The 27,646-nt window shown below is 40.7% G+C and overlaps 3 protein-coding genes across 51 annotated transcripts; 2 read left to right on the forward strand and 1 right to left on the reverse strand.

Moving 5' to 3' along the window:
* Nucleotides 1-237: 237 nt before the first annotated feature.
* Nucleotides 238-3,171, forward strand: LOC108595101 (transcription factor collier). Of its 4 annotated transcripts, none has more exons than XR_004458784.1 (7): nucleotides 238-314; nucleotides 581-698; nucleotides 935-1,216; nucleotides 1,283-1,430; nucleotides 1,509-1,798; nucleotides 1,980-2,504; nucleotides 2,881-2,966. XR_004458784.1 is itself a non-coding variant. In XM_033293009.1 (6 exons), exons 1-6 carry the CDS (start codon nucleotides 300-302, stop codon nucleotides 2,970-2,972), a joined length of 945 nt encoding a protein of 314 aa, XP_033148900.1. In that variant the 5' UTR covers nucleotides 238-299; the 3' UTR covers nucleotides 2,973-3,171. The 4 variants fall into 4 exon arrangements, 1 of the variants encoding a protein (XP_033148900.1); XR_004458786.1 differs by having other exon boundaries at nucleotides 1,512-1,798; XR_004458785.1 differs by having other exon boundaries at nucleotides 1,286-1,430.
* Nucleotides 3,172-4,330: 1,159 nt separating this feature from the next.
* On the reverse strand, nucleotides 4,331-6,552 carry LOC108595087. Of its 2 annotated transcripts, none has more exons than XM_017980238.1 (2): nucleotides 6,237-6,552; nucleotides 4,331-5,149 (listed from the first exon to the last, which is right to left on the reverse strand). In XM_017980238.1, the coding sequence occupies exons 1-2, from the start codon at nucleotides 6,472-6,474 to the stop codon at nucleotides 4,596-4,598; spliced, it is 792 nt and encodes a 263-aa protein (XP_017835727.1). In that variant the 5' UTR covers nucleotides 6,475-6,552; the 3' UTR covers nucleotides 4,331-4,595. The 2 variants fall into 2 exon arrangements, with proteins under 2 accessions (XP_017835727.1, XP_017835726.1); XM_017980237.1 differs by lacking the exon at nucleotides 6,237-6,552 and adding an exon at nucleotides 5,349-5,766 and having other exon boundaries at nucleotides 4,368-5,149.
* A 2,798-nt stretch (nucleotides 6,553-9,350) lies between these two features.
* On the forward strand, nucleotides 9,351-27,200 carry LOC108596518 (patronin). 45 transcript variants are annotated; one of them, XM_017982370.1, is made up of 24 exons: nucleotides 9,352-9,451; nucleotides 10,330-10,660; nucleotides 14,041-14,352; nucleotides 14,413-14,501; nucleotides 14,561-14,696; nucleotides 14,759-15,009; nucleotides 15,062-15,162; nucleotides 15,900-16,052; nucleotides 17,043-17,150; nucleotides 17,317-17,517; nucleotides 18,083-18,145; nucleotides 18,352-18,501; nucleotides 18,560-19,044; nucleotides 19,105-19,206; nucleotides 19,445-19,591; nucleotides 20,382-22,034; nucleotides 22,334-22,570; nucleotides 22,635-22,830; nucleotides 23,274-23,348; nucleotides 23,585-23,656; nucleotides 24,169-24,273; nucleotides 25,441-25,509; nucleotides 26,552-26,834; nucleotides 26,897-27,200. In XM_017982370.1, the coding sequence occupies exons 2-24, from the start codon at nucleotides 10,631-10,633 to the stop codon at nucleotides 27,039-27,041; spliced, it is 5,163 nt and encodes a 1,720-aa protein (XP_017837859.1). In that variant the 5' UTR covers nucleotides 9,352-9,451; nucleotides 10,330-10,630; the 3' UTR covers nucleotides 27,042-27,200. The 45 variants fall into 45 exon arrangements, with proteins under 45 accessions (XP_017837868.1, XP_017837872.1, XP_017837859.1 ...); XM_017982371.1 differs by having other exon boundaries at nucleotides 25,447-25,509; XM_017982360.1 differs by having other exon boundaries at nucleotides 9,353-9,451; nucleotides 25,441-25,638.
* The last annotated feature ends 446 nt before the right edge of the window (nucleotides 27,201-27,646 follow it).

The raw sequence follows: 27,646 nt of genomic DNA on the forward strand, positions 1-27,646 counted from the left end.
TGCCAAATCAAGTGGCAAGCCTGCGGCCAAACATCTGCTGCTAAATGCGGCAGTAGCTGCCAGCGGCAAGTGGCAACCGGCAAAAGGCGCAACCGGTCATTAGCAGATCATAAAGGATATGCTAATACATCCTTCGGTCTCCGTTTACACATTACCATTTGAATTGAACAAATCGAATTAAGCGCATAAGCCTTCATTACTAATTAGTTCTCTTTCTCTCGTTTACTTGCAGATTTTTCCTTAAGTTCTTCTTGAAGTGCAATCAAAATTGTCTCAAAAATGCTGGAAATCCCAGAGATATGCGAAGATTTCAGGTGGGTTTCGGATTAAGCTCTAACTAAAATAGTCATAACTAAATATTATTTTACTTTTATTATTTATATTTGCCTTTAAATTATTCTAGATAAGTACAGAGCTAAATAATGTAAATAAATACAAGTCGAGAGCGTACAAAAAAAAAAATTGTAATTTGTACACATAAATTATTTTATCTTAAAATCTTATTTTTATTGTGCATTAAAATGCATTAAAACAAATTAGTTATGTTTATTATCATTAATTTTTTTGGTTTTTCCTGCAGGTTGTTATCTCCACCCAGGTGGCCGTGGATGGACCTTTGTTGGCTATATCGGACAATATGTTTGTGCACAACAATTCGAAGCATGGAAGGCGCGCCAAGCGACTGGATACAACGGAAGGTACAGGCAACACATCCCTGTCCATAAACGGTCACCCCCTAGCGCCCGACAGTACCTACGATGGTCTGTAACTAAATTCCAATTGAACAGCTCATTAGTTAGAGTTATTAGTTTCGATTACGATTTTTAATTTACCTAACGTAGCAATTGGCGAACTCGTACCCCGTTTTATAATTTTCCAAATGGATGAAAGCGCGAAATGAAACTAATCAAACTCTCCTCGCATTGACTTGTAGGTCTCTATCCACCGCTGCCCGTAGCGACGCCCTGCATCAAAGCCATATCGCCCAGCGAGGGCTGGACTACTGGTGGCGCCACTGTCATCATTGTGGGCGACAATTTCTTTGATGGCCTCCAAGTTGTGTTTGGCACGATGTTGGTCTGGAGCGAGCTCATCACATCGCATGCGATACGCGTGCAAACGCCGCCGCGACATATTCCGGGCGTAGTGGAGGTAACGCTCTCCTACAAGAGCAAACAGTTCTGCAAGGGCTCACCCGGACGCTTTGTCTATGTCTGTAAGTATTCGAGAAGCTAACTCCAGCTCGACAAGAATGTCTGCTAAACTTATTGTGCCGTTCAAGCAGCACTCAACGAACCCACTATCGACTACGGCTTCCAGCGACTGCAGAAGCTGATACCGCGACACCCCGGCGATCCCGAGAAGCTGCAAAAGGAGATTATACTCAAGCGTGCAGCAGATCTGGTCGAGGCACTCTACTCCATGCCCAGGTAAGCGCTCTAGCTACAAGCACCAGACCTAAGCACCAGTGCTAAGCCAACGCCTTTGTTTGCTTTCCTTTGCTGCAGCAGATCACCAGGTGGCTCCACTAGCTTCAACTCGTATGCGGGCCAGCTGGCGGTGAGCGTGCAGGACGGCAGCGGTCAGTGGACCGAGGATGATTACCAGCGTGCGCAGTCCAGCAGCGTCAGTCCACGTGGCGGCTACTGCAGCAGTGCATCCACGCCACATAGCTCGGGTGGCTCGTATGGCGCCACCGCCAGCACTGCCGTGGCAGCCACAGCGAATGGCTATGCGCCCGCTCCCAATATGGGCACGCTCTCCTCTTCACCCGGCAGCGTCTTCAATTCCACGTCAAGTGAGTGCCTTTCAGTACTTTCCCACGAATAAATGAATAAATAGTAGCAACTTTTAGTTTGCCCCTTGCTGTACAATTGATTTTGTTTTATTATTATTTAACCTGACTACTCTTACACTCGTTAAATACGCAACTCGAAAACAAACAAAAGTGAAACAAAAAGTGCATTCATACTCAACAGTGTCCGTGTCGTCGCCTTGGCATTCGGCGCTAGTGCAGCATCATCATGTGGCAGCCGCCGCCACCCATCCGCATCACTATCCCCATCCGCATCAGCCCTGGCACAATCCGGCCGTATCGGCAGCAACAGCAGCGGCCGTTTAAGCAAAGGACGCCCCAATCAAGAGCAATGGATATTGGAGCTCACACACAGACAGACACACTTACACACCACACACACATACACATACACACATGCACAGCATAGGCTTATCGAACGCAACGCCCCACAAAAAAAAAGTGCGTTGTTGCGAAGCAACAACAACAGCAACATGAAGAGCGTGAACAACAGCAATCGGCGATTGGCAATGGCAAATGGCGTTGATAGACCCTGTACGTGTGAGTCCAACTGTGTGCTAGTGGTAGTGGGTAGTGTGTGGCTGCTGATTGAGCTGCGCGTCGCGACTGTCATTAAACACATCCACAACAAGTACAACAACAACAACAACAACACAACAACAACATCACCAACAACACACGTTCAATGGTATTTATAATTTTGCTTTTAAACGTTTCAAAGATTAACTCTTTATTTACTTTACAATATTAAGCGTTATTTTTAAAATTTAACATTTGAACAATTTTATAATACGGCATTAAAATATATTTAATACGAGCACTTTAATATTTTTCTTAAAGTTTTAAATCTTTTTATAATCAAACTTTTTGCTATTTGTTTAATATTGAAACGCTAATTTTACTCAGCACAATATTATAACTTACAATATTCGTTCCGTTATTGTAGAAATAGTTAAAGCAATGCTCAAATCTTATTATATTTTTTAAATTTAACTAACCCCTGTACCATTTAGATTATTTAAAAAAATTGATTTTTATAAACTTTGTAATTTTTCCCTTTGCAGGAGTCAGCAGCTTGAGCTTCAATCCATTCGCCCTGCCCACCTGCAATACACAGGGATATAGCACCAGTCAACTGGTGACATCAACCAAATAATATTATTATTAAATGAGGCTATAGGCCGCTGTTCTGTCCTGTTGCCACGCCCACGCTATGAGGCCCTTGAAGGCATCGATCGGATAATCAAATTCAACAAAAAGACGCTCGAAAGTGCAATAAGCGATGCAAATGTTTCCCAAAATTAAACCTTACTCAAATATAGTACATTAAATATTTATTGTAAAAAAAATATGCAAAAGAGCTAAACAAAAACTACATTTGTTTTTAATTTTTTATTAAACATGTAAATTAAACGAAATGTTTAAGATCCATATCAAAATACACAAAAAGAAGAAAAAAAAAACTTATTATAAAAATATTAATTAACGAAATACATATGAAATTGCAAAAATCATATCAATTTGTGGGCTAAGACCTAAGCTATAATAAGATCACGAAATTCGCTTGTTTATTCGATATGTACAAAATATATCAAATATCTAATGGATGTAATAATCGGAACTGTGAATAGAATAAATTATACCAATTTATACATTAATAACTATGATGATCGCAACGTAATACGAAATTAATATACAAATTAAATACAATATAGATAAATACATTTTGGATATACCTACACACAAACATACATACATACATATAAATCTTAAAGCTTGTATACGAACATAAAATACCAAAACACACACCAAACATATCTATACATTTGGAAAACTTTTCTCTCATATCTAAAGCTCCACAAAAGTTATACGAAAAACGTTTTGATAGATAAATTTGAATACGTTACGCCGTAAACCGAAATCAAAATGATATACATACATATACCTACTATACTTATGTATACAAGAATGTTTGGGCAAGCTTAAGATAAATACCCTTGCCAATCCATCATTAACTAAAACAAAATAAATTAAATATCAAAAACTTTTGGCAGTCATATCGTGCACTTAATCATCCACATCAGAACACACATTATCATTATAAAGTCTAGACTTCAAACAATCATCATACGATTTAACATATTCGCGTTTCGAAATCGCATCTTTAAATGCCCAACATTTGTTGACTAGACTTTAAGTACATATATCTATATATACATACATACATACATATATGTAGTTGATATTGGGGGTGCATATACATTGTAAGTTTATTGTTTATTATTCGATCTGTAGGCTTTATTATAATTGATATTGTATCATATGCGTACTTCTAGAGTTAAGTCAAAACATTTAGCTCCAAGAATCAGATTAAAACAAAGCGAACAAATAAAAATTTGTAAATTATAATTCTAGTACTCGTAATGCTCTCTGTTTTGTAAATCTCAGCAAGTTATTTAAATAAAATTTATTTAAAATATGAATTAACAACCAAAATTAAATGTCAAACTGGTCTCTTTCTTCACTTTCCATCTTTAATTAAGATGGGACTTCAAATAATTCATGTAAGTTCAGATATCCACATTATCTTAAGTAACTTTATTAGCATTTTTAATGTATATATATATACATGTGCTTAAATTAAATTATATTTGCATTCTGTACGTGATCATACATACGGCATACGTCTATATGATTAAAAGTGTCATATAATATGTAAGTGTAGACATTTCAATAATTATAATTTTATATGATTAAGTTATCGCACACGCTTGCATATCTATTCATCTTTAGATAAACTATCCTCGCTTTCCTTGTACAAAAGCTCATGTATTTTCGACCGTACATACAGCTTACGAGTTAGTGACAATTCGCGGAATATTGGCACAAGACTCAATGCGAAATAGTAGTCATCATCCTTAGCTTGATTATCCTGCTGCTGCTGTATGACATAAGTCAACTGCTCACTGACCGTTGTCAATCGCTCAATTGATGTCTCCAGATTGTTCTTCAGCGTTTTAGCAGCGCTGCTTGTGGATGCGGATACTACGGTGGCTACAACTGGTGCAGTTGACGCCCTGTTGCTGGTTACAATGGTCACCTTCTCCTTAGTGCCAATGCTGCCATCCTCGATGACCTGTATGGGGCTGTAGCAAAGCGGATCCTCGCTGTAGATAATGTCTTTAATGTCTTCGCCGATTTCCTCATGCTGCTCGTATTCCTCCCACTTCTGTGGGAGTGCGCCCGTGATCGATGAATGCGTTTCAATTTTCGGCTTGGCCATACGAATAGGCTCTCGTGCCACTTTGGCCTTAGAGATGCGCGAAGTTTTCTCTGCAAGGAACAAACGGAAAACTATTTAATACGATATTCATCATATAGATATTAACTACCGGCAATACAGCTGTCTACAGGGCTGGGCTTAATCATTTTGCGATAGTTTCTGATTGAGGACCATTGCGCGGGATCGATAGGTGCGTCAATAGGTCAGCCCAGTGATTGGCGATGATAAGACTAGCGCGCCATTCTTTACCTTTCTTTATAATGACACCAGTATTAACTGGACGTGCAATAGGCCGATGCTGTACTGGCGACAGCGAGACCAACACCTCATCAGCATGCTTGTGTCTCAAGTGCGTCCATAGATTAGTTGTATTGTTGCCCTTTAGATTGCTGGCCATGCCACCACGCGATATATTGTTGCCGCAGTAACGGCAAACTGCAAAGTTCTCGCACTCCTCATTAATGTCATAATGCTGCCAAACGTTGCTAACACGACCTTTAGGCATTTTATTGCTTCTTTTTCGTCAACTAACTGTACTCAATTGTAATTTTTCTTCACAAAAGCGTAATAGCGATGTTAGCGTTGGCTGGCTCACGTCTGTGTTGGTAAGTGTGTCAAGAAAAAAGTATTGCACAACGATATATTTTTCTTTGCGATATAGATACACACTTTTACAAAAACAAAAACAAACGAAATGAAAAACAAAAACAAAACTATAGTTTTGTTTGGTTTTTAGTTTTGTTTGTTAACATGCCTTTATCAAGGCAAACAGAACAAATTGATGCGTTATAATGCTGAATTACCCTTAAACAAACACTTTTTTTGGTGTATTCTCTACATATGTACATACACATATACACAGCTGATGCTTATAAATACAGACACACAACCACATACATATGCATGTAGGTATGTATATATGCTTGTGTGTAGGCTTGTTAGTAATTTATTTATTTTTCCTATGCAAAACTTTTGGTTATCCAATCGCACTCTGTTCGCGCCTTTCGTCTGCAGTATATATAACAACACTAGGACACGGACTCTCGGCCCGTGCCTCTGCTATCCGCTCTGAACACGCGTGGCAGTGTCAGTGAGTGGGGGCCGTGCGTGAATATGAATATGTGATCCGCAACTTACCGTTAGTCGTATGCAGGCATCGATGCCGCAACAAGCTTCCAGTGCCTGTTTTTCCACTGTACGATAGCAGATCGCCGCAGGATTTACAGCAAGCATATGGTTCTATTTTGTCATCGCATGAAACCAGGTTGAAGAATCGCCAAACGCAACTTTTTGCATTTCTTGGCTCAACCAATTTGCAACGCTTGTCTCCTGACTTCAGCATATTCCTGAGCTCCGATTTCTTTTCCACATGCATTTTTACTTTTTTAACAAAACCGCTATTAACAAAAATATGTTAAAAAATCAACTTGATGGATTTTTAGTCACGCACAAAACCGTGTTGCAAAGCACGACATTTCACTTCGTTGGCAACACTAGCATGACCATGTAATGTACTTCACTGACGTCACAAACTCGCATTCATTTGAAAGCATTAATATTAATAAATTGATTTAATTCAATGCCCAAGTGAATAAACAGTGGTTTATGGAGACAAGAACAATTGTAATTTTCTTGCTACGATTGCTTGAAATTTATATATTATGTATTTATGCATGCAGACTGTAATGATTCGATTCAACCTTTTGAGTGCTCAGGAGGCGATTGATTTGTGCGTCAGTCGATAAGTTTCAGTGCTGAAAGGCTGTTGTCAAAATCAGCTGCTCGTGCTATACATACAAATGGAGTAAATAAATGTTTTTATTCCTGTCGCGCTAATGTTGTGAGCATTGACAACTAAGGAGTTCCTCTTATATATGCTCAACAGTTGGAGCAGTGTCTGGTGCGCATAATATTTCCAATCATTTCAAGGGTAATTGACTCATGAATCATTGTTGTTACTGCACATGACTCATTTAAGGAATTTTTTAGGTACAATTTGATATCGAAATGGAACATAAGGCGGCCAACTACGACAGCGGCTCGATTAGATCGAAAATACAAAGTGGCGATCTGAAAATAATTTCAAAGCGGAGTCGTAGCAATGTTTGGAACATGTTTTCGAGAGTCTCGGATCTTGATGGAAATGAAATATCTCATGTAATTTGCAAAATGTGCCCTAGTGTGTTTCGTTATCACGGCAGCACTTCGAATTTAGTAAGACACAAATGCTACAAGGACTCCATACACGGAATGCAACTCAATGAATCAAGAGAAAGAAAAGCCGGTAGGCTAACGTTAAATGATACAAATGCAAGTAGCGAAGATCTAGAGAGTAGCACAGATGCAATTGATCCGCTAGAAGACCAAAAATTTGAAATATTTGGAATCGAGGATACAAAGGATAGAGTAACACAGGCTTTGTCAGATTGGATTTTAGAAGACTGCCGCCCCTTGAGCATTTGCCAGGACACGGGCCTTAAGAAGTTGGCAGCGTTATTTATCAATATTGGAGCGACTTTTGGCGAAAATGTTAATGTAGAAGAGCTTTTGACGCCACCAATTCCCTTATGGTCGAATATTGAATCTTATTTTGGAAACGCTATAGACAAAGTTCAGTGTGACGTAAGTCCAGCGAAAGCCAATGGTTACAGCCTAACCTCAGACTGTTGGAAGGATTCAGTTTTAAACAATACATATTTACTTTTAAACATTCATTTTGTCAACAATGGTGCGCTACTTAACCGTTTGCTTACTGTTGTCTGTTTAGATGATGAAGTGGATAAAAGTGAGTGTTTTTTATAAATATTTGTATTTAAAATAATATTTATATCTTTTAGCTTCTGAAATAACTTTCAAAATCGATAGAACGCTGATGGACTTTCAATTGGATATACATGGAGATAAACCTATAATTGTAGCCACCGCTGATTCAAACATAGCACAAGTACAGTGTATCAACAGTTTGCTCAACAACATTGTAGAGAAAACATTCAATGAAGTTAGCGAGCTGAAAGATATGTTATGCAAGGCTAACAAATTCGTCAAAGATGTAACAAAATTGGCTACGTTCTCTGAGTTCCAGATGGTACACTTTATGCCTGGGAAATGGAACAGTATTTACCATATGCTAAGTTCAATTGAGAAATACTGGCATCGGATTGTCAACATGTGTACAGCAGAACAAAGTAGATATTTCGAATCCTGTATTAATATTGAAACGATTTCTTCAGTTGTATGCATTCTCTCGCACTTTGAGAAATGTGCATCGACGTTACAAAATAAAACGTACCCCACGTTGCATCTCGTCATACCGCACATCCACAGGCTCAAAAAAATATGCAGCAGTCAACCGTCCCCAGATGTGGAGTCAAGGCTTAAACAAAGTTTGAAAGGTTATCTGGAAACCGTAGTACAAAGCAGTATCAGCAAATATCATAAAATGGCCATGTACCTGTTTCCTCCCACAAATCAATTGCTGCAATGCACCCAGGAGGAAAAAAATCAAACCATTGAAGAATGCAAAACGTGGATGAAACGTCTATGCCCATCGCCAAACGTCGTCAATGAGGTTGAAGTCAAGCAGGAGTTCGAGGATGATTTATTTTCAGATTTCTTACACACGCACTCAACCGAGGATAGCGTACAAAAGGAAATACGTAGATATTCAGATATCCAAGTAGCCTTGGGTGAAAGTCACGACATATTAAACTGGTGGTATATGAATAGAGATAACTTTCCTCTGTTATATAGAGTAAGTTGTAGAGTTTTAGCTACGCCCGCAACCACAGATCCCTCCCCTGTTGGTCAAGCACGGCGCTTGCATAGTGAATTTAATTTAAGTTGGGGATCTCAAAATGATATGGCAAACAAAATATTATTTGTTCACAATAACCTGTTTAAAAAATGTATCATGTAATTTTAAGTATTCTTGTTATTTGATGTGTTAAGCTTTAAGTAGAGAATTTGAAAAGTAACGGCCAAAATATATGATTACTTAAATGTTCGTTCAGCTGTAGCGCAAATTGTGGAGGCCTGCAAATACTTCAATGTTTAAGTAGACCTATTGCAACCACACTACTCCCACAATATGATTGTGGATAATACTCGCTTATTTCTTGGGTTATTTGCATCTCCCTCGCACCTATACATTTCAACCGCTGCACTAGTCGCATATAATTTGTATTTTTCCACGTTTCACAACACTCACACCCAGAGAAAATTTTGGACTAGCAAGAAGTTGGTGTTGTTCGATCTTTCGTGAATTTTATGTTAATAGAAAGTAATTAATTACTTGCACAATGCATTGAGATCGAGCGCGAAGTGTGTAAAATGCATATGTATAAATCAAAGCGGTAAAACAGTGAAAAATACAAAGAGAATGTACGCCTACCACGCAGCACAGAACTTCAAGCTTTTCGGTCATCATTTGGTTGTCGTTTGCAAACTGACGTCAACGTTGACGTCGCTGCCGCAGTCGGCGTCAACAACATACGCCTTGCCTTGCCCTCAATGGGAGCGAAGAGCATAACAGTGTCTACCAGATTGCCAGTGTATCGCGCATAAAAGAGAGAGAAACAACGGCAAGCACTGCAGCAGCAACAACAACCATACAAGAAAAATTGTTTTCATTTATTACTGCCAGCCACTGCGGAAAAGTGGAAAATTGCGAAAAACCACTAGTGCCACGCCATTAATTGTGCACTAAATAGCCGAAAATTATTAAAATCAAAGCGAAAAGTGCGTAACTGTGTCAACGGCGGCCCCAAATCGCAACAGCTGATGTTGCTGCAGAAAAAATCTTTGCGGCCGCCTTCGCTGCAGCGCTGCGACAACTGCTGCGGCAGCGGCGCTGCTGCTGCTTTTGTTGTTGTTGTTCTGTTATTGTGCCAAGCACAGCTCCACGGCAAAGTAAATTAAAGCAAAGCAGTCCCTCCCGCCCCTCTTGTAACCGCCCCATCAAAATTCGCCCAACGAATGATTCACAATTTTCCTTAGCTAGCTTTTCCACTCATCTCTTTTTTCGTATGTGTGTTTTTGTTGTTGTTGCTGTTGCTGCTGCTGCTGGCTGCTACTGTGCTGCGCGAATTGTTGGCAAATGCGTGCGCGCAATTAATTTGCAAAAGGCAAAAATAGTTGTAAAAGTGCTTATAAATATTTATTTATGTATACATACACACATATGTGTGCTATGTGCTGTGTATATGTGTGTGTTTGTGTGTGTGATTTTTAGGCTGCATTACGGCTGAAGAAGTGAAAATCCGAAGCCAGAGGCCGCGGCCGCATAAGAAATATAGAGAAAGAAATAAACACATAATAAGGAAAGTGTGGAAAATAAACGACAAGATAGTAACAACAACAACAACAATAAACCGCTTGGCCAGCTAAGAAAGTAAAGACCAACTGCAAGTGCAGCAGAGACGTAGACTGGGCGTCGGACAGCCAGTGGACGGATCTGGCGCTGTCGCTGCTGCCAGCGTAAGCTGCAATTTCATAGCAAGAATTTAAAGTGCGGTGTCATCGACAACTTCAATATGGATGCCGAAACACAGGAAATACGACAGGTAAGTTGATTTCATTTAGTCATCTCCATCTCAATCAAATCCCAAGCCTTTTGCCCTGGCCTCTCACTCGGCTCCCCACAGCTGTGAGTGCACCCACATATACGAAAAGTGTTTGTATGTGTGTGTTTGTTTGCGAACTAAATATTGCGCTCATTAAAATTCCAGCATTGGCAGCGCTGTCGCCGTCGTCGTCGTCGCCGTTAACGTCGACTACTCCCCAAAGAGTTCGACGTCGTCAATTTGCTTTAACGCCTTTGCAATGCGCTCATCGCAAAATGCTGCTTTGCCCATAAGCGTAACGCCTGACGCTAACGCTGGCGTCGCCGTCCAGTCAGCTAAAGCCGCCTACTCTCTTGGCCAAATTGGTGCGCTGAGGTAACGCCATGCTGCCGCCAACTTAGAGCCACTGAGACTAGCTCGAAGCGCGTTTAATATGCGACCGACACCTACTTTAAAGCTCAAAAATAACAACAACATACTAATAGTTGTAACAATCGGTGTGGCCAGCAGCTGCGCGCAGCATTGGCATTGGCAGCCGCAGCAGCAATTCATGTTCAATCAACTTTAAATAACAACAACGGCAACAAAACTAAAAGCTTCATTCATAAATTGGTTCTTTAGAGCCGGAAAATGCTATTCGACGTAGTTGTAATTGATGATGTTGTTGTTGTTGTTTGGTTTGGTTTGAGCTGCTGTTGCATGACCTAATCGTATGTACACTCAAACAAATAGACATACGAAAGTCAGCAAAAAAGAGACGCAAAAATAAAATGTGAATAACTGTTGGACAGCCTTTCGTGTTGGGAGACACACTCAACTTGTTGTGCGTGTGCATGAGTGTGTGTGTGTGTGTGTTGCCTTACTCACGCCTCTTGATTCACATTTTCGGGCCAACTCCCTAGAAAGTTAAATGGCGTTCACACAATCGACCATTTTCACACACACACACGCAACATACGCATAAATATTTTAAGCTTAAGCTCTTTAAGCTCAATTAGCGCATTATGAACTGTTCAAACACAGACGAAGAAAAAAAAATAATGGAATAAAAAGCAAAAACAACAAAACTGCTAAACTATTCAAAATTTGAAGCGTAAGCTCAGCAGCTTGCCTTGAGCGCTTCGCTCTCTGTGGCGCTCTCTTTGCACTTTACGCGCGCTCAGTAGCTCCAGCAAAAAGAAAAACAGCAACAACAGTTCACTTGCAATTTGACAAAAGTAAAGAGTTTTGTTATGTGCTTGTGTGTCTGTGTGTGTGTTCTCCTTTTACATTTATATTTAGCTCTTCATTTGTCGCATAGATAACGAGCAATTTGAATTTGTGAACATATGCACACATACATAAACATAAATACTTAAAAATACTTGACTGTGTTTTTGTTTTTGTCTCCCAAACATATGCATAAAATAAAACTATGCCAGCCATGTGGGCGTTCCAGCTAGAAGTGATGGAGATGGATGGATTGTTGTTGTTTTAAAACTTCGAAATGTTTACACTTTGAAATTTGAGTTACAAGCACTTAAGCATAAATAGATGCTCAAGTGTGAGTATGTGTGTGTGTGTGTGAGTGTGATTATGTCTCGTAAAAAACAATGAAAATGAAAAATGCTGTTGCTTGGCTGCTGACAAGTCAAACTGGTTGCGCAGGAAGTCTTGTCCAACTGTCCACCTGTTGGCCAATTCGCATAGTTCGACACACGGTCTACGACCTACGCCAACATATTTTTGGGCAATCGTTTACTTTACATGCCAGCACGAAAATTGCATGGAAAATTAAATGCATTAGGCTACAGACAAACTACACGTCGAGGCACTCGAATAGATCCAAAGCACTTTAAAACATTCAATTAATTTTTCCAGTTGAATGCAATCCAATTTTTTGTGTATGTATTTGTGAGAAATAGAAAATGTATTATTAAATGTATTTTGATTAAACATTTTTTAAATATTTAAATCGCTATTTTAGCAAATAAATTCACAAATTATCTGGAATTTTCTGGATTCAATAATATATCCCTTAGGCCTATGATATTGAATGTAAATGTTTAAAATGTCTGCCAACTTATAAAGTTTTCGTTCCTGAACTTCATTGGGATTTTCCTAAATTTATGTTGATTTTTGTTCAAGTGCTTGGGAGTGTATGTAATATTTTCATATATATATAAATGTATATTTAGTGCTGCACACACATCTATATATATTTAGAAAATCTGTACACTAAGCTGGTGTCTCGCATATAATTCCTAAATAAATATACAATGTATGTACATAATTTTGTAAATCGCAGAGCACGCGTCTTATCGCTGACATTTGATAAAAATTATAGAACTCTCTAAAAATTTTATGTCTGGAATGTGTTAGCTCAGCGATAAGAATTGAAATTGAATCATAGTTTGACCGGCAAAGCAACTTATCAGCCTAACAGATTGTTTTATTATTTTTTATGTATTTTTCAACAAAAAAAGAAAACCTGTTCAACTTCAGGCCCAGAACAAACGCATTCCAATTTCGCTTTAATTAGCTTCAGGGAGCGGCTACTAAATCATATTGAAGTTAATGGCAAAAATGTTGAGCGTGAAGTGCAATCGCAAATGGAAATTGTTTGCTGCTGCTGCACTTGAGGTTCTAAAAGCCCCAATAACAAGTGCTTAATGTTTGCCCAAAGGCGGCGAGGGGCGGGGCGGAGCGGTCAGTTGGTCCGACGGTCGGCCCATGTCTGCGCGCTTCTTCATGCTGAGTGACCAGCGGCGAGCGAAAGATTCAAGCAGCAGACACAATGAAGAAAACGCGGCGCACGCCAAGCCAAACACACACACACACACAGACATAAAGATGCACACACACAAAGAGAGTTTATCGAACTCATATTGAAGATTGTACGCATGGCTTCACACAGATACACGCTGAGAGAGCGAAAGATACAGATACAGAGCTACAAATGCAGCTGGCAGGCATGGCTAAATTTAAAAGAAATACAACTTGGGGAGGCAGCAGCACCACCAGCACCAGCACCACTCAGACTAAACTACTTAATTGCTCCACTATGCATATTTTAAGATGCGCTCCAATGTCTGTATTTATTAATATTTTGCTCGGACTTGGTCAGCAGAAATGCGAAAAGTAAATAGATTGAACTTTTAGCGTTAGTTTAAGTTGAATTGTTAATTGCTGCTAAAAGTTTGGGCGTTGTCGATTTGTATTCGAACTTGCGTGTTCACTGCTCATTAAAGTTCAACAAATTTCTATTTCCGAAAACTTGCTGAAAAACAATGATCATTTAGGCTTGAAGGCTCAACAGAATTACATCATTACAATTTTATTAAACTTAAGCTTAACTCACTAATATACATTTTTATGAATTTCATTTTATTTCCTGGCAGGCTCGTCAACGTGCTTCCGTTAAATGGCTGCTCTCGAAGGCGTTCAACAATCGCGTACCAGATAATTTGAAGGAGCCCTTTTATCGCGATCATGAGAACCAGGAGCGCCTTAAGCCACAAATCGTTGTCGAACTTGGCAATGCCACGCTCTATTGCCAAACATTGACCAACTTGTACTCCGATCCCAATTACCAAAGCTTAAATCACTGGTCAATATTACAGACGCTAGCGCGCAAGGGTACTCCAGTGGCCGAACCCTCGGACATGCCCATTACCGAAACGGTATTAATTCAAACAAATCCGTTGCGAATTGTAAGTTGTGACACTAGAGCAATTGAAAAACATAAACTAAAGTTGACTTTCGATTTGCAGAATGCACACATGTCTGTGATAGAATCGCTGATGGTGCTATATGCCAAGGAAATATCCTCGGGTGATCGCGTGATGGCGGCCATACGCAGGTAACTAAATGATATATAACTTTAATGATTTATATAATTAATTGTTAAACTCAATGCAGAATATCTGGCAGCAACTATCAGCTGGCGCAAGCTCAGAGCTATGAGCAGGGACTGCTCGCCTGGATATCTCACGCCTGCGCAGCGCTCAAGAAGCGCATTGTCAAGGAGCTGGAGTCCACGGTGCCGGATGAGATCGTAAGGCAAACGCAGTCTGCAGTCTTAGCTTTGAAACTAATGATTGATTCGATTGATTGCAGGGCACACGTCTGCAGACGCCGGATATACCGCCAGTGCGTGATTTTCAGGATCTATGCGATGGCATCTGCCTGGCGCTGCTCATCTCGTACTATTGCCCCAAAGTGCTGCCATGGACGAGTGTGCGCATTAACTACTTGCCCGCCGTGGAGGACTCCATACACAATATACTGCTGGTGAGCAGTTTCTCACAAAAGCATTTGCCATACGGCGTCTTCCACATGACGCCCGAGGATGTTACCTACATGCGGGGGTACGAAAGCTTTATTTAGGCAAATATTTGATATTAATGCAAATTGCTTTAGCTCGATGAAATTGAATCTGGTTCTGTTGCTGACGGACTTGTTTAACCTGTTCGAGATACATCCAGCCAAGTGTGTATGCTATCCGGGCATGGATGGTCAGGGTAAGTGAATGAGTTCCGAACCTCTAAACATACAACTCCGCACCGCATCGCATTGCAATCAATCCCAACAGCCCAACAATACCCAAAAGTATTTCCCAACAATACAAAACCAAACATAAAATTCTTCTTTTAAGTTTGTTTTTTCCATTGAACTGGGGGCATGTTTGCATTGCATTCTCGTCGTCGTCCAAACTATGTGCTATACATACTTTCTTGTTTTTGTTTAAGCAACCTTATAATTTGTTTAACTATTTAGTTTGCTGCGCTTCATTATCAATTAGCATAGATTTGTGCTCATTTTAGTTGCAGTTTGCAGCAGCAGCAGCAGAGGGAACACTGTAGGTTTGTCTAAGGGCTCTCAGCTTAACACCACAAATCGAATGAGCCAAAGCATAGTTAAACACTTAGCTCATAGTTTTCTTTTTGCGGTCGGAGCTGCTCCACAAATTCGACAAGTTCATTCACCCGCACACCTCTCACCTGTTTCATCTGGAATAAATATAAAAAGTAGCTTAAATCAATAAATCTTTAGTACTTGATTATAATTCTTTGTTTGCTTCTGTCAACCGCAAATCACCGCAAATTAAATTGAGTGTTGTCGCTCTCTCTCTCTCTCTCTTTTTCTATCTGTATTTCTCTACTTTTCTACACATGCAACAACTACAACTGCAACTGAACAACAACAAACCACAAAAAAAAACAAACAAACAAACATAAATTTGTTATCAATCACGTAGATGTCATCGCTAGGCGCAGCCTGGGCGCCAATGAGCACGGAATCTGCCATCGACGGGGCCTCACCACGCAGCCCGTAACACCCATACCCGATTTGCGCAGTGATCTCGATCAGCCACCCGTCGGTTCGCCCTCGAATCGTCCGCCGTTCCAAGGTTCTTTTTGCTTCTCTCTCTTAATTCTTGTTCTTTCTTATTGCAACAAACTCCGTGTTGAGCATACTCTGCCCATATATAGAGTTACCATACCGTACCCCCCGCCCCCACCGCCTCCATTGCGTAACTGTGTGTGTATTTTTTATGTGCGTACTCCCACCACCCACCGTCTCTCTCTGAATCTCTCTCATACTTACTCTTCAGCTATTATTACAATTACCATTTGTTTGTTTAATGTGAATGTTTTGCATTTTCATTGTTTGTTATGATTGTTTTATAAATGTTTCTTTGTTGCCTCGTTTGCTTCTCATACACATACTCACACACACACCCACACACACTCACACACACATGCATAGCAAATGTGAATTTCAATTCTACGTCGCCTTTGTTTGTTGCATTCTCAATAATCTTAGCCCATAAGTCAAACCGAATAACAAAAGGTTCAACTCGAACCTGCACAATCACTTGCAGATTGCAGGCACCCCCACCCACCCACAACCACGCCCCATATGAATGAAATTCGCTTACAAGCTACTAAATCAATTCAAGAACAGTTCAGCTGAAAATTTGCCATAATGTCTTCCAACTACAGTTGTAGCTTTTAATTTAAGTTAATCAAATATACGGCAACGTTTTCTAATTAGACCCGCTATATAAAAAATGCAAATAGTTATTTTAATTTAGTTATTCAAATTGAAAGTTTCCACACTGAGAATTTCAGAGTGAGCTTAATATTTGTTCTGCAGCGATTGAATTCCTCAATATTTTTAGAAAAGTGTCAAAAACCCTACGGAGACTTTTCTATTTGTTTATTTGAATAAAGTGCACCTAATTTAACCCGCACGAAAAGCTCTTTGAATGCCCCGCTTCCCCTGCTTATGCTTATCGTTGAATGTGTTTTGTAGTTGTTTAAAATATATATTGTTATGTTATTTTATTTTTGTGCAAGTCGAAATTGTTTTGATTTATTTTGATTTGAATTTTTAGTACCGCATACGGTTGCATTAAGCGGCGGCGGCTTTAATCGCAGATCAACTCCGCCGAACGATTATCAAGCAATGCAGTCAAATAACTTTGATGGCAATCAAGCTGAAGGTAAATTGAATTTATTCTTTTTATTTTGATGTCAATTATTTATTTACGTTCTTTTTATGTTTTTTTTTATTCCACTTTACTCTCGACCATTGAACTACCCACACATGCTTTGCCCCAACGCAATCACAAATGCCGCCCAACTGATCAAACCTCATGCCGCATGCAGCGTTTGTCGTGCACAAGTCACGTGGCATTACCACACTCTCATCAATGCACTCGCAGCAGCAGCAGCAGCAGCAACATTATTCGCAGCACCAGCAACAGCAACAACAGCAGCAGCAACAGTCCCAACAGGAGCCCTTGGTTCCAGCTCGCTTGCGTCAAGCTAAAGAAAAGAACAATGTCGAGTCTAAGGCGGACGAGAGAGGTTTGAGGCTGATCGTTCTTTTTAACTCATATTTCATTTATTATGCAATCTGCCTTTCCACTCCCCAAACGCCACCCCTCCCTCCCCCCTCTGCTGCCAATTAAGAGTTCCAGACACTAGACACCTGCATAATTATTTGTGGCAACGGCAACTTGTTTGTGGCACACGGAACTGTTTTCTGATATAATTTATTACTTGTAATTCTATTTGTAAACTCGAGCTAAGCTTTTGCCTTTAATGATACTCAAATTATCAGCTTGTTAACGTTTAGTTTATTGCTTTGATAAATTTGTCTATATAAAATTTGTAGAATAAATATTATAAGCCTCTAAATAAACTATTAAGTGTAGTTAGAGAATCTTCTAGCTTAAAATTAACATTAATTGATTGATTAACTGCACTTGATGAAAAAACCCAAACATTTTCCTGTGCTTAGTACAAGTTGCTTCTTATTTTAAACTATTACTTTAACCACTCTTTGCTTATTTGATTTTTCTGTTAAACGCCTAATTTATTTAAATTTATTTTTATTTATTTATTATGCGCAAATTAACAATCGCTTTAGGCGATTATATTGCTGCGGGTCGACCAAGTAACTGGGAACAGAGCCGACGTCCGAGCTTTGCAGGTAGGCAACATAACTTCTCACCACATGCGCTCTCTCTCTCTCTTTCTCTCTCTTTATCTTTCTGTTTCTTCTATTGTTTGGGTGTGCGTGTGTGTGTGTGAGTGTGTATGCATTTGAGTTTTTCCTGTTGTTGTTGCTCCCAACCGAAATGCGAGTAGCTCTGCTTAAGTTGAACTTTATTAAAAATGCATTTGCCTTAATTTCAGGTCGTCGCTCCAGGCGCAATTCTTCCAGCGAAGATTCGCAGCTGACAATAGAGAATTTTGGCGGCTCACAGGATCAGCTGAATACGCTGGGACGCTTCGAACGCGAACGGGATCGGGAGCGTGAGCGCAAGCTGTCCAACACTAGCGTGGGTAAGTTCAGCTGCCTTTGCAAGTAATTGCCAGTTACTAATGCCTTTCGATTTTATAGTGGAACCTGCTGTAGCCATACGCTCCTCCATTGCGGATGCTCGCGGCACTTTGCAGTTGGGCTACGATACGGACTCGGGCTCGGAGAAGCAGGATCGCGAAACGGAAAAGTATTTAATGCGTCGCCAGGCCAGCGTCGATAATGTGCCCTCGGTGTCGGGTCACAATCTGTCGAATGCGGGCAGCCCCTTGCCCATGGCGCGCAACAAGCAACATTCCAACGATAAAGACTATAGCGCCGAGCACTACAACGATGCCAGATCCAGTGTGTACGATGTGGAGACGACGCCAGTGCGCAAGTCTTCCACCAGCAGCATGCCGGCGAGTCCAGCTGCCTGGCAGCTGGAAGTCTGCGACGATGACATGCGCTCGCTGGAGAATGCCAGCAAGCTGTCCACCATACGCATGAAGCTGGAGGAGAAACGCCGACGCATTGAGCAGGATAAGCGGAAAATAGAAATGGCTTTGATGCGGCACCAGGAGAAGGTTTCTAATCAAATCTCACTCAACTATTAGTTACTAATTTGTATATATTTTGGCTGACAGGAGGATCTAGAGTCCTGTCCTGATGTCATGAAGTGGGAAACAATGAGCAATGAATCTAAGCGCACGCCCGAAATGGATGCCGTCGATTTGGACAAATACCAGGTGAGATCTAACACACATTCAAAATTTATATAAGTCAACTCCATGCTTGTTCTAACCTTGAATAAATGTTAATACGCCTGTCTGTCTTTTTTATGCTCCCACTCTACCCCCCAATTGAATTTTATATTGTGTCTGTGGTCTGCTTCATAACACACACACACACACAAACACCCACACATTAACACACACACATATATACACACTTAACATTGGTTCGTGGATGTTGTGGAAACAACAGCAAAGCATCGCCATTATGAACATGAATCTGCAGGATATCCAACAGGATATCCATAGATTAGCCACGCAGCAGAGCCAAATGCAGGCTCAGCATCTGCAAGCGCAGCAGCTGATGCAGGCCCAGCAAATAGCCAACATGCTCAACCAGGTAAGCGATACATAACCCACGCTTTACTCCTCCTGCCCACCATCTACTCACCAACAGCAACAAATTTACAACACGCAACAAATATATTTGCTATACACTTTGATTCACAATTAAAACTTGTGCGGAAGTCTTTAATAGATAGAACAGCTATGAATTGATTAATTGTCAATAAGTCTAGAAGTTCAATTTTGATATAGAACAATATGTTTATTTCTTTATTCACAATTGCTCGTATGACTTCTGATGTGCCAAAGAAACTATTAAATTAAAATTCACAAATAATTACTTAACATTTATTTGCCTAGTATTATAATAATACTGGTCCTATTGTAATACGAAAAACAAGCCACAGATAAATTTAAATTCAAGCTTAAAGTTAAGACAAAAACACGTCAATAAAAAGACTTGTAAACCTGTTATCAAACAAAAAGATCAAAACTAACGATCGATTTATATGAATATAGAGTATAGAATATATAACTGATACACTTAAATATCATATTATGATATATTTCGTAAATATTCCGAGCTTTCCGACTGTTAATTAAGACCAAATTGCTACTATTTTTAATTGTTTATTCAACTTGCTATGCATATTTCTATCAAAGTGTATATGAAAGTCGTTCATGTGCGACTTTAGCCACACGCTTTTTTGATTGTTATTGTTTATTGTTTTATGTGACATTTTTTGTTTTGTATGCCTTTGGCTTTGCCTTTGCCTTTAACTTTTGTTGTGTCTTGCACTAACCGCATTTGCCTCGTTTTTGTGCCTGCTTCCCAACATTGGCAGCAGCAGACTTATGGCTCGCAGCAACATTTGGCCGACCATCATTATCAGCAGCGACCCATGCAGCAAAGCTTTGGCTCATCACCGCATCTTCCGCAGGCCTTCAATGCACCCGTCAGCGCCTACAGCTCACGCCCGCCCAGTCGCGATCCCTACCAGCAGCAGCAGCAGCAGCAACAACAGCAGACGCCCATGCAGCTGCCGCCCATGCAATATGTGAACGAGCATGGCCAGTACATGTCGCCGCCCCAGCACTACATGCAACCCCAAAGCCTCTACAGCGACAACGGCACGCCCTACAACAACCACTCGCCCTACGGAGCGCCGCCGCCGCCGCAGTATGCGCAACGCTCCAGCGTCATCTACGACGACTACGGCCAGCCAGCGAACCACTTCTATCTGCACGAGACCTCACCCCAGCCGGCGCATCCGCAGCGACGCACCTGGGCGCACTCCGCTGCCGCCGCGGCCTACGAGCAACAGCAGCAGCAGCCGCCGCTGCTCGATGTAAATGCTTGGCAAACACAGAAGAAAATGCAGCAGCAACATCAGCAGCAGCAGCCTTGGCAGCCTAATCGACCGCCTTCCAGTGTGGGCGCGCCGCAGGGATTTGTGCTGCATCAGAATGGCGGCGGCGCTGGTGGTGGTGGCGGCGGCGGCGGCGGCGAGCTGCAGCATCTGTTCCAGGTGCAGGCATCGCCGCAGCATAGTCAGCGCCTGCATGGCGGCGCCAATGGTGTTCAACGCCAGCAATCGCTCACGAATCTGCGCGACAATCGCTCGCCCAAGGGCAACATGGTGGGGGGTCCGCAGCATATGGCAATGGGTCAGCACGAGGACATGATGGCGCCACAGAGTATTTGCTTCATCGGCGATGAGGAGGATGTGGAGGAGCTGGAACGCAACATCATCGAGTCTATGCAGTCCACGCGCATCTCGGATTTTGTAGTGCAGCAACAGCAGCGACTGCAGCAGCAGCAGCAACAACAACAGCACCAGCAGCAGCAGCAACAGCACCATAGTGGGCGTGGCAGCAGCTCGGAGGATTACGACAGTGGCGAGCTCATTTCCAACAAGCTAAACATCACCAGCGGCAACCTAACCTATCGCATACCCTCACCCTCGCGACCGGCCATACAGGCCAACAGTTTTCAGGATCCACGCGGCGGCGGCAGCGAGGAGCCAGCCGAGAAGGGCTTCTACATATCGTTTGACAATGAGCAGCCCAAGCGACCGAAGCCGCCGCTGCGCGCCAAGCGCTCGCCCAAAAAGGAATCCAGCCGCGACAGTGTGGACAACCAAGTTGTCCTTAAACGTGAATCACTAAGTCAACTGCACAACAATTCTTTCTCAGCCAGCGAGGAGCCCAAACATGTTGCCAGCCGCGCCAGCATGAGCATGAACATGAATGCCAGCGCCACCTACAACAAGTACACGGATGAGCCGCCGGTACAGCTGCGCCAGCTGTCCCACACGAGCGCCGAGCCAGCATCCAATGGCCAGGAGCGGCGACACCTGGAGGACCTCACCAACCAGCCCAAGCAGCAGCCGCTGTCGCCCACACGCCTCAGCCGCACCGAGCAGAGCAATCTCAGTGCAGCGGAGGCCAAGAACAAGGCGCTAGTCATTGGCGTGGATGCCACCAACCTGGATCCGGTGAGCAGCATGCAACCCTATATAGTTTGAAATATAGATTTATAACGGGAGTCCACTTTTCAAATCATATAAACACATCAAGTGCTGTCAACATTTTATTGCTCTTTTTGAAAACCTTAAAAAAAAATGCAATTTTATAGTACAAACTTCTGAGCTTTACATTTAATATTTTTATAAACATTTTGCACTCAATATGCATAATGCAAATTATGCAATAATTTATGGCAATAATTTTGTTTTGAGACGCGTAAGTTTGGTTTGAAATTGGCTTAATTTATATTTATGCTTGTGCTTTGCAGGAGAGTGTGGACGAAATGGAGCGGCGCAAGGAGAAGATTATGCTGCTATCGCTGCAGCGACGCCAGCAGCAGGAGGAGGCCAAGGTGCGAAAGGAGATTGAGGCAGCGCAAAAACGTGAAAAGGAGCGTGAGAAGGAGGAGGAGCGTGCACGCAAAAAGGAGGAACAGATGGCGCGACGTGCGGCCATACTGGAGCAGCATAAGCTCAAGAAAGCCATCGAAGAGGCTGAGCGAGAGGTGCGCACTCAATATTTATATTTATATGTATTTATATTTAAATATTTTTGTTATTTGTTTGTAGGGCAAGACGCTGGATCGCAGCGAGCTGCATGGCAAACTGACGCCACAGTCATCATCGGCGTCCGTGTCGCGACGACCAACGCGTGTGATGCGTCCGCGTCCCAAAACGATTCACGTGGATGATGCCAGCGTGGACATCAGTGAGGCCTCAAGCCTCTCCAGCCGTGGCAAGAAGGGCTCGAATTCAAACCTAACCGGTGAGCCAAGGATCTAAACCAAACAACAGCACACACACGCAGCTTAGTTAGAAAGTTGAAGCTATAATTGCAATAGATATTAGATTAGCAGAGCTGTCTGTCCGACTGTATAGTCAATATAACTACGCTTCATGCATTGTAAATTAGACCTGAGAACTCGATTCACAAACTATATACAAAATTAGTTTTATATAATTGTAAGCACATGTTCATTATTCTATACTTGACAGAATTATCTGTGGCAACTTCATCTAAACAGATTTGTATGTGCTGTAAATAGTTTCGGCTTGTCGAAAGCACAATAGCTCTATTAGCTGCCTAAGAACCTACGCGATTTCGTTAACGTTTGTTTTTGTGTTTAATTTGATTTTTGTTAATTTTAATTTCTTATTGCTTTGGTTGCCCGCCCCCTACCAACAACAACAACAACAACGTGTACACAGGCTACGGTCAACTAAGCTCAAACACAATGAAAAGAGATTATTATAGGGGCTCGCAAGACTCCCTGACTGTGAAAGGTAAATGTTTGTTTTTTATGTGTTTACCCGCCCCCGTGTTTTATATTTTATTTTTATTATTTATTAACACACAACGTTAGTTTTAAGCTAAAGCATGCAAGATATATTAGTTTGGTTTATGGGGGGCATTTTGATTTTGTGATCTGGTTTGGTTTGGTTTGCATTTGCAGCTAACGTAACATAGTTTAAAACTCATACTTAAATGCTAAGTCGTAACCACTAATCTTGTTCAACAGAGTCCCCCGATGATTATCCAAGCACTAGTTCAACTCCGATTGGACGGCGCGGATCCTACAAAACATCCAGAGGTTGGTGCTGGGTAACAGCTTAACAGCATTTCACTAGCTCTAGCTCTAGCTCTCTACCTTCTACTTAACTATGTATTTATTGGTTTTTCTACTCTTGCTTTGGTTTGAATAGTGGCAGCTTTCAAACCCCTCAACAACACTAAAAAAAAAAGGTTATTTTTGAGTTCAAGTTTTTATTTATGGTTGAAGGCGTGTTTTATGCTAGATCACACTCACTCTATGTACGCTCAACATATCCTAAACCATAACAAAGCAAAAAATATAAAAAAGAATAATAGTTATAAGAAAACTAACTGCTAGCGCACATAAGAACACGCACCAGGGCAATTCAACAACAGTTACAAAAACAAAAGGAATTGGCAATTATAAATATGCGATTGGGTTTAACATTTTGTGATGGGCTTAGACTAGTTTATATAATTTCTTTAAATCATAAAACTGCTCAATTTGATCCTTATACGTATTTGTGTGCACTCGACTCTTGCGTCACTCCGTGTTGCCAATTTTTACAGAGCCAGCCGTTGAAAGGGGCCGCACCCTGTCGCGTATATCGGTTGCTAAGGGGAGCACGCTTAATTTCCGTGGCCGAAAGTCTAATTCGCTAATGAATTTGTGCGGTAAGAAGCGTTCCACAGCTATACAAAAAAATATTTAAAAAATCCATTATTATATTAAAGCTGCTTGCCTTTAAGTTTCTTTCAATCTCCAAACTGTTTAACTATGTAAATTTCCTACTGCTATTTAATGTTTATTTTACTTTCATTGTCGCTCTTTATTGGTTATGGGTTGTAACGCTCAGTTTACTTTCTATATTATTATTATTGGTGACAATCAGATTCAATACTTTTTATTAGTTTGTAATATTTTGTACCTTTATGTCTCATTTGTTTTCATCTTTGATTAATCTATGATCATATTTCTGCTTTAAATAAATAAGCTTGCAATTTATAATTAATTTCAATTTTTTTGAATTATGTATAATGTAATGTTGAATTATAGCTTGCAGTTTATTTTAATTTGATAAAATTATAGTTTTATATTATAGCGTAAAGTCTCCTCTTCTCAATTCTTTGTACTTTATTTTGTTACTCCTTTGCTATGTTCATAAGAAAGCGGTGTTGGTTCTTAAATTTTCTTTGGAACAGCTTGTAAAATACAAAAGAATTTTTCAACTGTCGCAACTGGTTCTGGTTTGACTTGTACTGTCCGCTTATTGGGGGAACGGAATTGCCCTTTGATTTATAAAAAAAAAACAATGACACAATTACACGCACACCACTACGCCTTCACACACACACACGCACTCACACATTCGCACTACCACTCTCATATGTATTTAGCTTTTAAGTATGTTACTGTCAACAACGAAATTTGCTAAATTCTGTGCACACATTCTCTTCTTTTATTTCTATTTCTTTCAAATTCAAAACTGTGTACAAAACCCTCTCAAAAATAATGTGATATGCAAATAACCAAACAAACAAATGTGATAACTAAAAATCTATTAACAAACAAATACGCGCAATGATTTAACATTTATCGCTTTCATCGCTCGATATCTCATCAAACTGTGGCAACGAACTAACAAACATCAACCGAATCAACTTACTCTGCATGGAATATGGCCACATGTCAACTGCCTGCTCCTCCTCTCTATCTTTATGTGGCTTTGGCTGTGGCTGTGGCTCTGGCTCTGGCTGTGGTTTGTGGCAATGCGCGCTGATTGATATGATTGCATGTTTGACTGATGAATTGATGAACGTTCGATTTCGCTTGATGGTTAGACACAGATTCGGGACTGGGAAGGGCCACTCCGCCGCGTCGGGCGCCGTCACCAGGAATGGGTGCATCAGGTAGGCATATGCCATCCCCCTCTGGACCAGGCTCTTTGCCGCCAGGTTTGATATCGAAGCGTCGCGGATTTGATGATGGATCAAGCCTTAACTCATTAACTGCAAACGCATTTAACATGGACTATTCGGGTTTGTACTTAGTCTCAAAGAATTCTCCTCAGTTAATCTCACACACAGACACACACACAAACACACCATACCCACATATATATATATATCTCACATATCGTACATATAGATACATATATTGGTTTCTTCATGCATCATTTGGAACGTTTTATCCACTTTCAGTTCATTGCTCACTTCAGTTCGACTTCAGTTTAATTTCAATCATTTAACGATTGTCAAACAAATATTCCACATTTTTACTCTGTTCGTTTATTCGATTTATACTACATATATATATAATTTGTACATCAAAGAACTATGTAATCAACATAGGGGCCTGCGTCAATTTTGTGTGTGAAATTGCAATCCGTTCGTTATTCCGTTGCGTCGTCAAATCCTCGACTTCGATAGTCAAACCGAGAGTTGTGTCAAATAGTTTTTTATAATGCCAAATTATAAACACAATAAAAAGCTTTCTAACAATTACCAATTGGCTCGATTAACCGCTTCTCACAAAATGCAATAAGCAACAACAAAACTTTTACAAAATTGCAAGCAATACTCAATTTATTTTAAATATGTTCGTTAAAATGTTTTGTGTTATTTTTTTGTTTGCTTTGTTTAACAGTAATTGTAATTTGATTGTCTTAGCAGTAAATTTATATTTAATTTATGATTGATTGCAGAATGATTTATCTATTATTGAGTAAATTATTAAACATTGCATCAAGCTGCAGTCTGCGCTTGATTTATAATTTGTAACTTAATCGTAGTCACTTGCCTTGCAGTTGCACGTAGTCTGAGTTTTGCGTATAGACGACAAAATACAAACCTAATTTAAGATGTTTGCCATTAACACTGAGTAGAAATCCATGATAAATCCATGAGCGCATTGCTGGAGCATGACTAATGTGACTGCTGTGTTGATTGACAGGTCCGAAGCTGTATAAGCAGCCGGCGGCGAAATCTAATCGCGGCATTATATTGAACGCCGTGGAGTATTGCGTCTTTCCGGGCGCGGTCAACCGTGAAGCCAAACAAAAAGTGCTCGAGAAGATTGCGCGCTCAGAGGCGAAGCACTTTCTTGTGCTCTTCCGTGATGCGGGCTGCCAATTCCGTGCCCTCTATAGCTACGTGCCGGAGACGAATCTGGTGACCAAGCTGTATGGCACAGGGCCAGCGCAAGTCGATGATGTTATGTTCGATAAGTTCTTCAAGTAAGTGTCACATGGTTTTTTTATTGATTGCCTATTAATGCTTTCGCTTTTGCATCTTGCAGATACAACTCAGGTGGCAAATGCTTCTCGCAGATACACACAAAGCATCTGACCGTCACAATTGACGCCTTCACCATACACAACTCGCTCTGGCAAGGCAAACGAACACAGCTGCCCAGCAAAAAGGATATGGCGCTTGTGATCTAAAAGATCAAGTAGTTCAAGGATATAGCGAGAGCGGGAGAGCGAGGCGGGGCAAACGAAGCGCTTGGCGCTGGCGTGCATTTGCGCTCATAAACTAAACTAACTTCAACTGCAGCATTGAGACACTTTCGATAACAATTAAATTCATTTGTTTCAATGTCACTCGAGTGATTGCAGTATGTGAATGCTGAAATTCTGGGTGGGCGGGCAAGCTCTGGTACAGGGTACAGGGTATGGCAAATATGGCATATTATGGCTTAATTATATAATAACTAATTGCACAGCAGCAGCAGCAGCAGATTGATAAACATTGTTGTAAATGCTAGTGAAATATTTATTTTGAATATTTAGCATACATACGAACATAAGCATATAAACAGAATAATCAACTTTTATTCTTTATGTGAAAAGTAAATGTAACAAAATCAAAACAAAAACTAAATTCAATAGCAGAAATTCCCACAAGAAAGCCAAAAGTATATCCAATTGAGAAACTTATTTTGTCATTCACTCACTCACACACACACACACACACGCGTACATATAAACAATTAATTGATGAATATGTAGAGAAACTGTATTTTTATTAATTTGTTTTAAATTGTTAT

The sequence above is a fragment of the Drosophila busckii genome, chromosome 2R, assembly GCF_011750605.1.
Source record: "Drosophila busckii strain San Diego stock center, stock number 13000-0081.31 chromosome 2R, ASM1175060v1, whole genome shotgun sequence".
In the NCBI taxonomy this organism is placed as follows: domain Eukaryota; kingdom Metazoa; phylum Arthropoda; class Insecta; order Diptera; family Drosophilidae; genus Drosophila; species Drosophila busckii.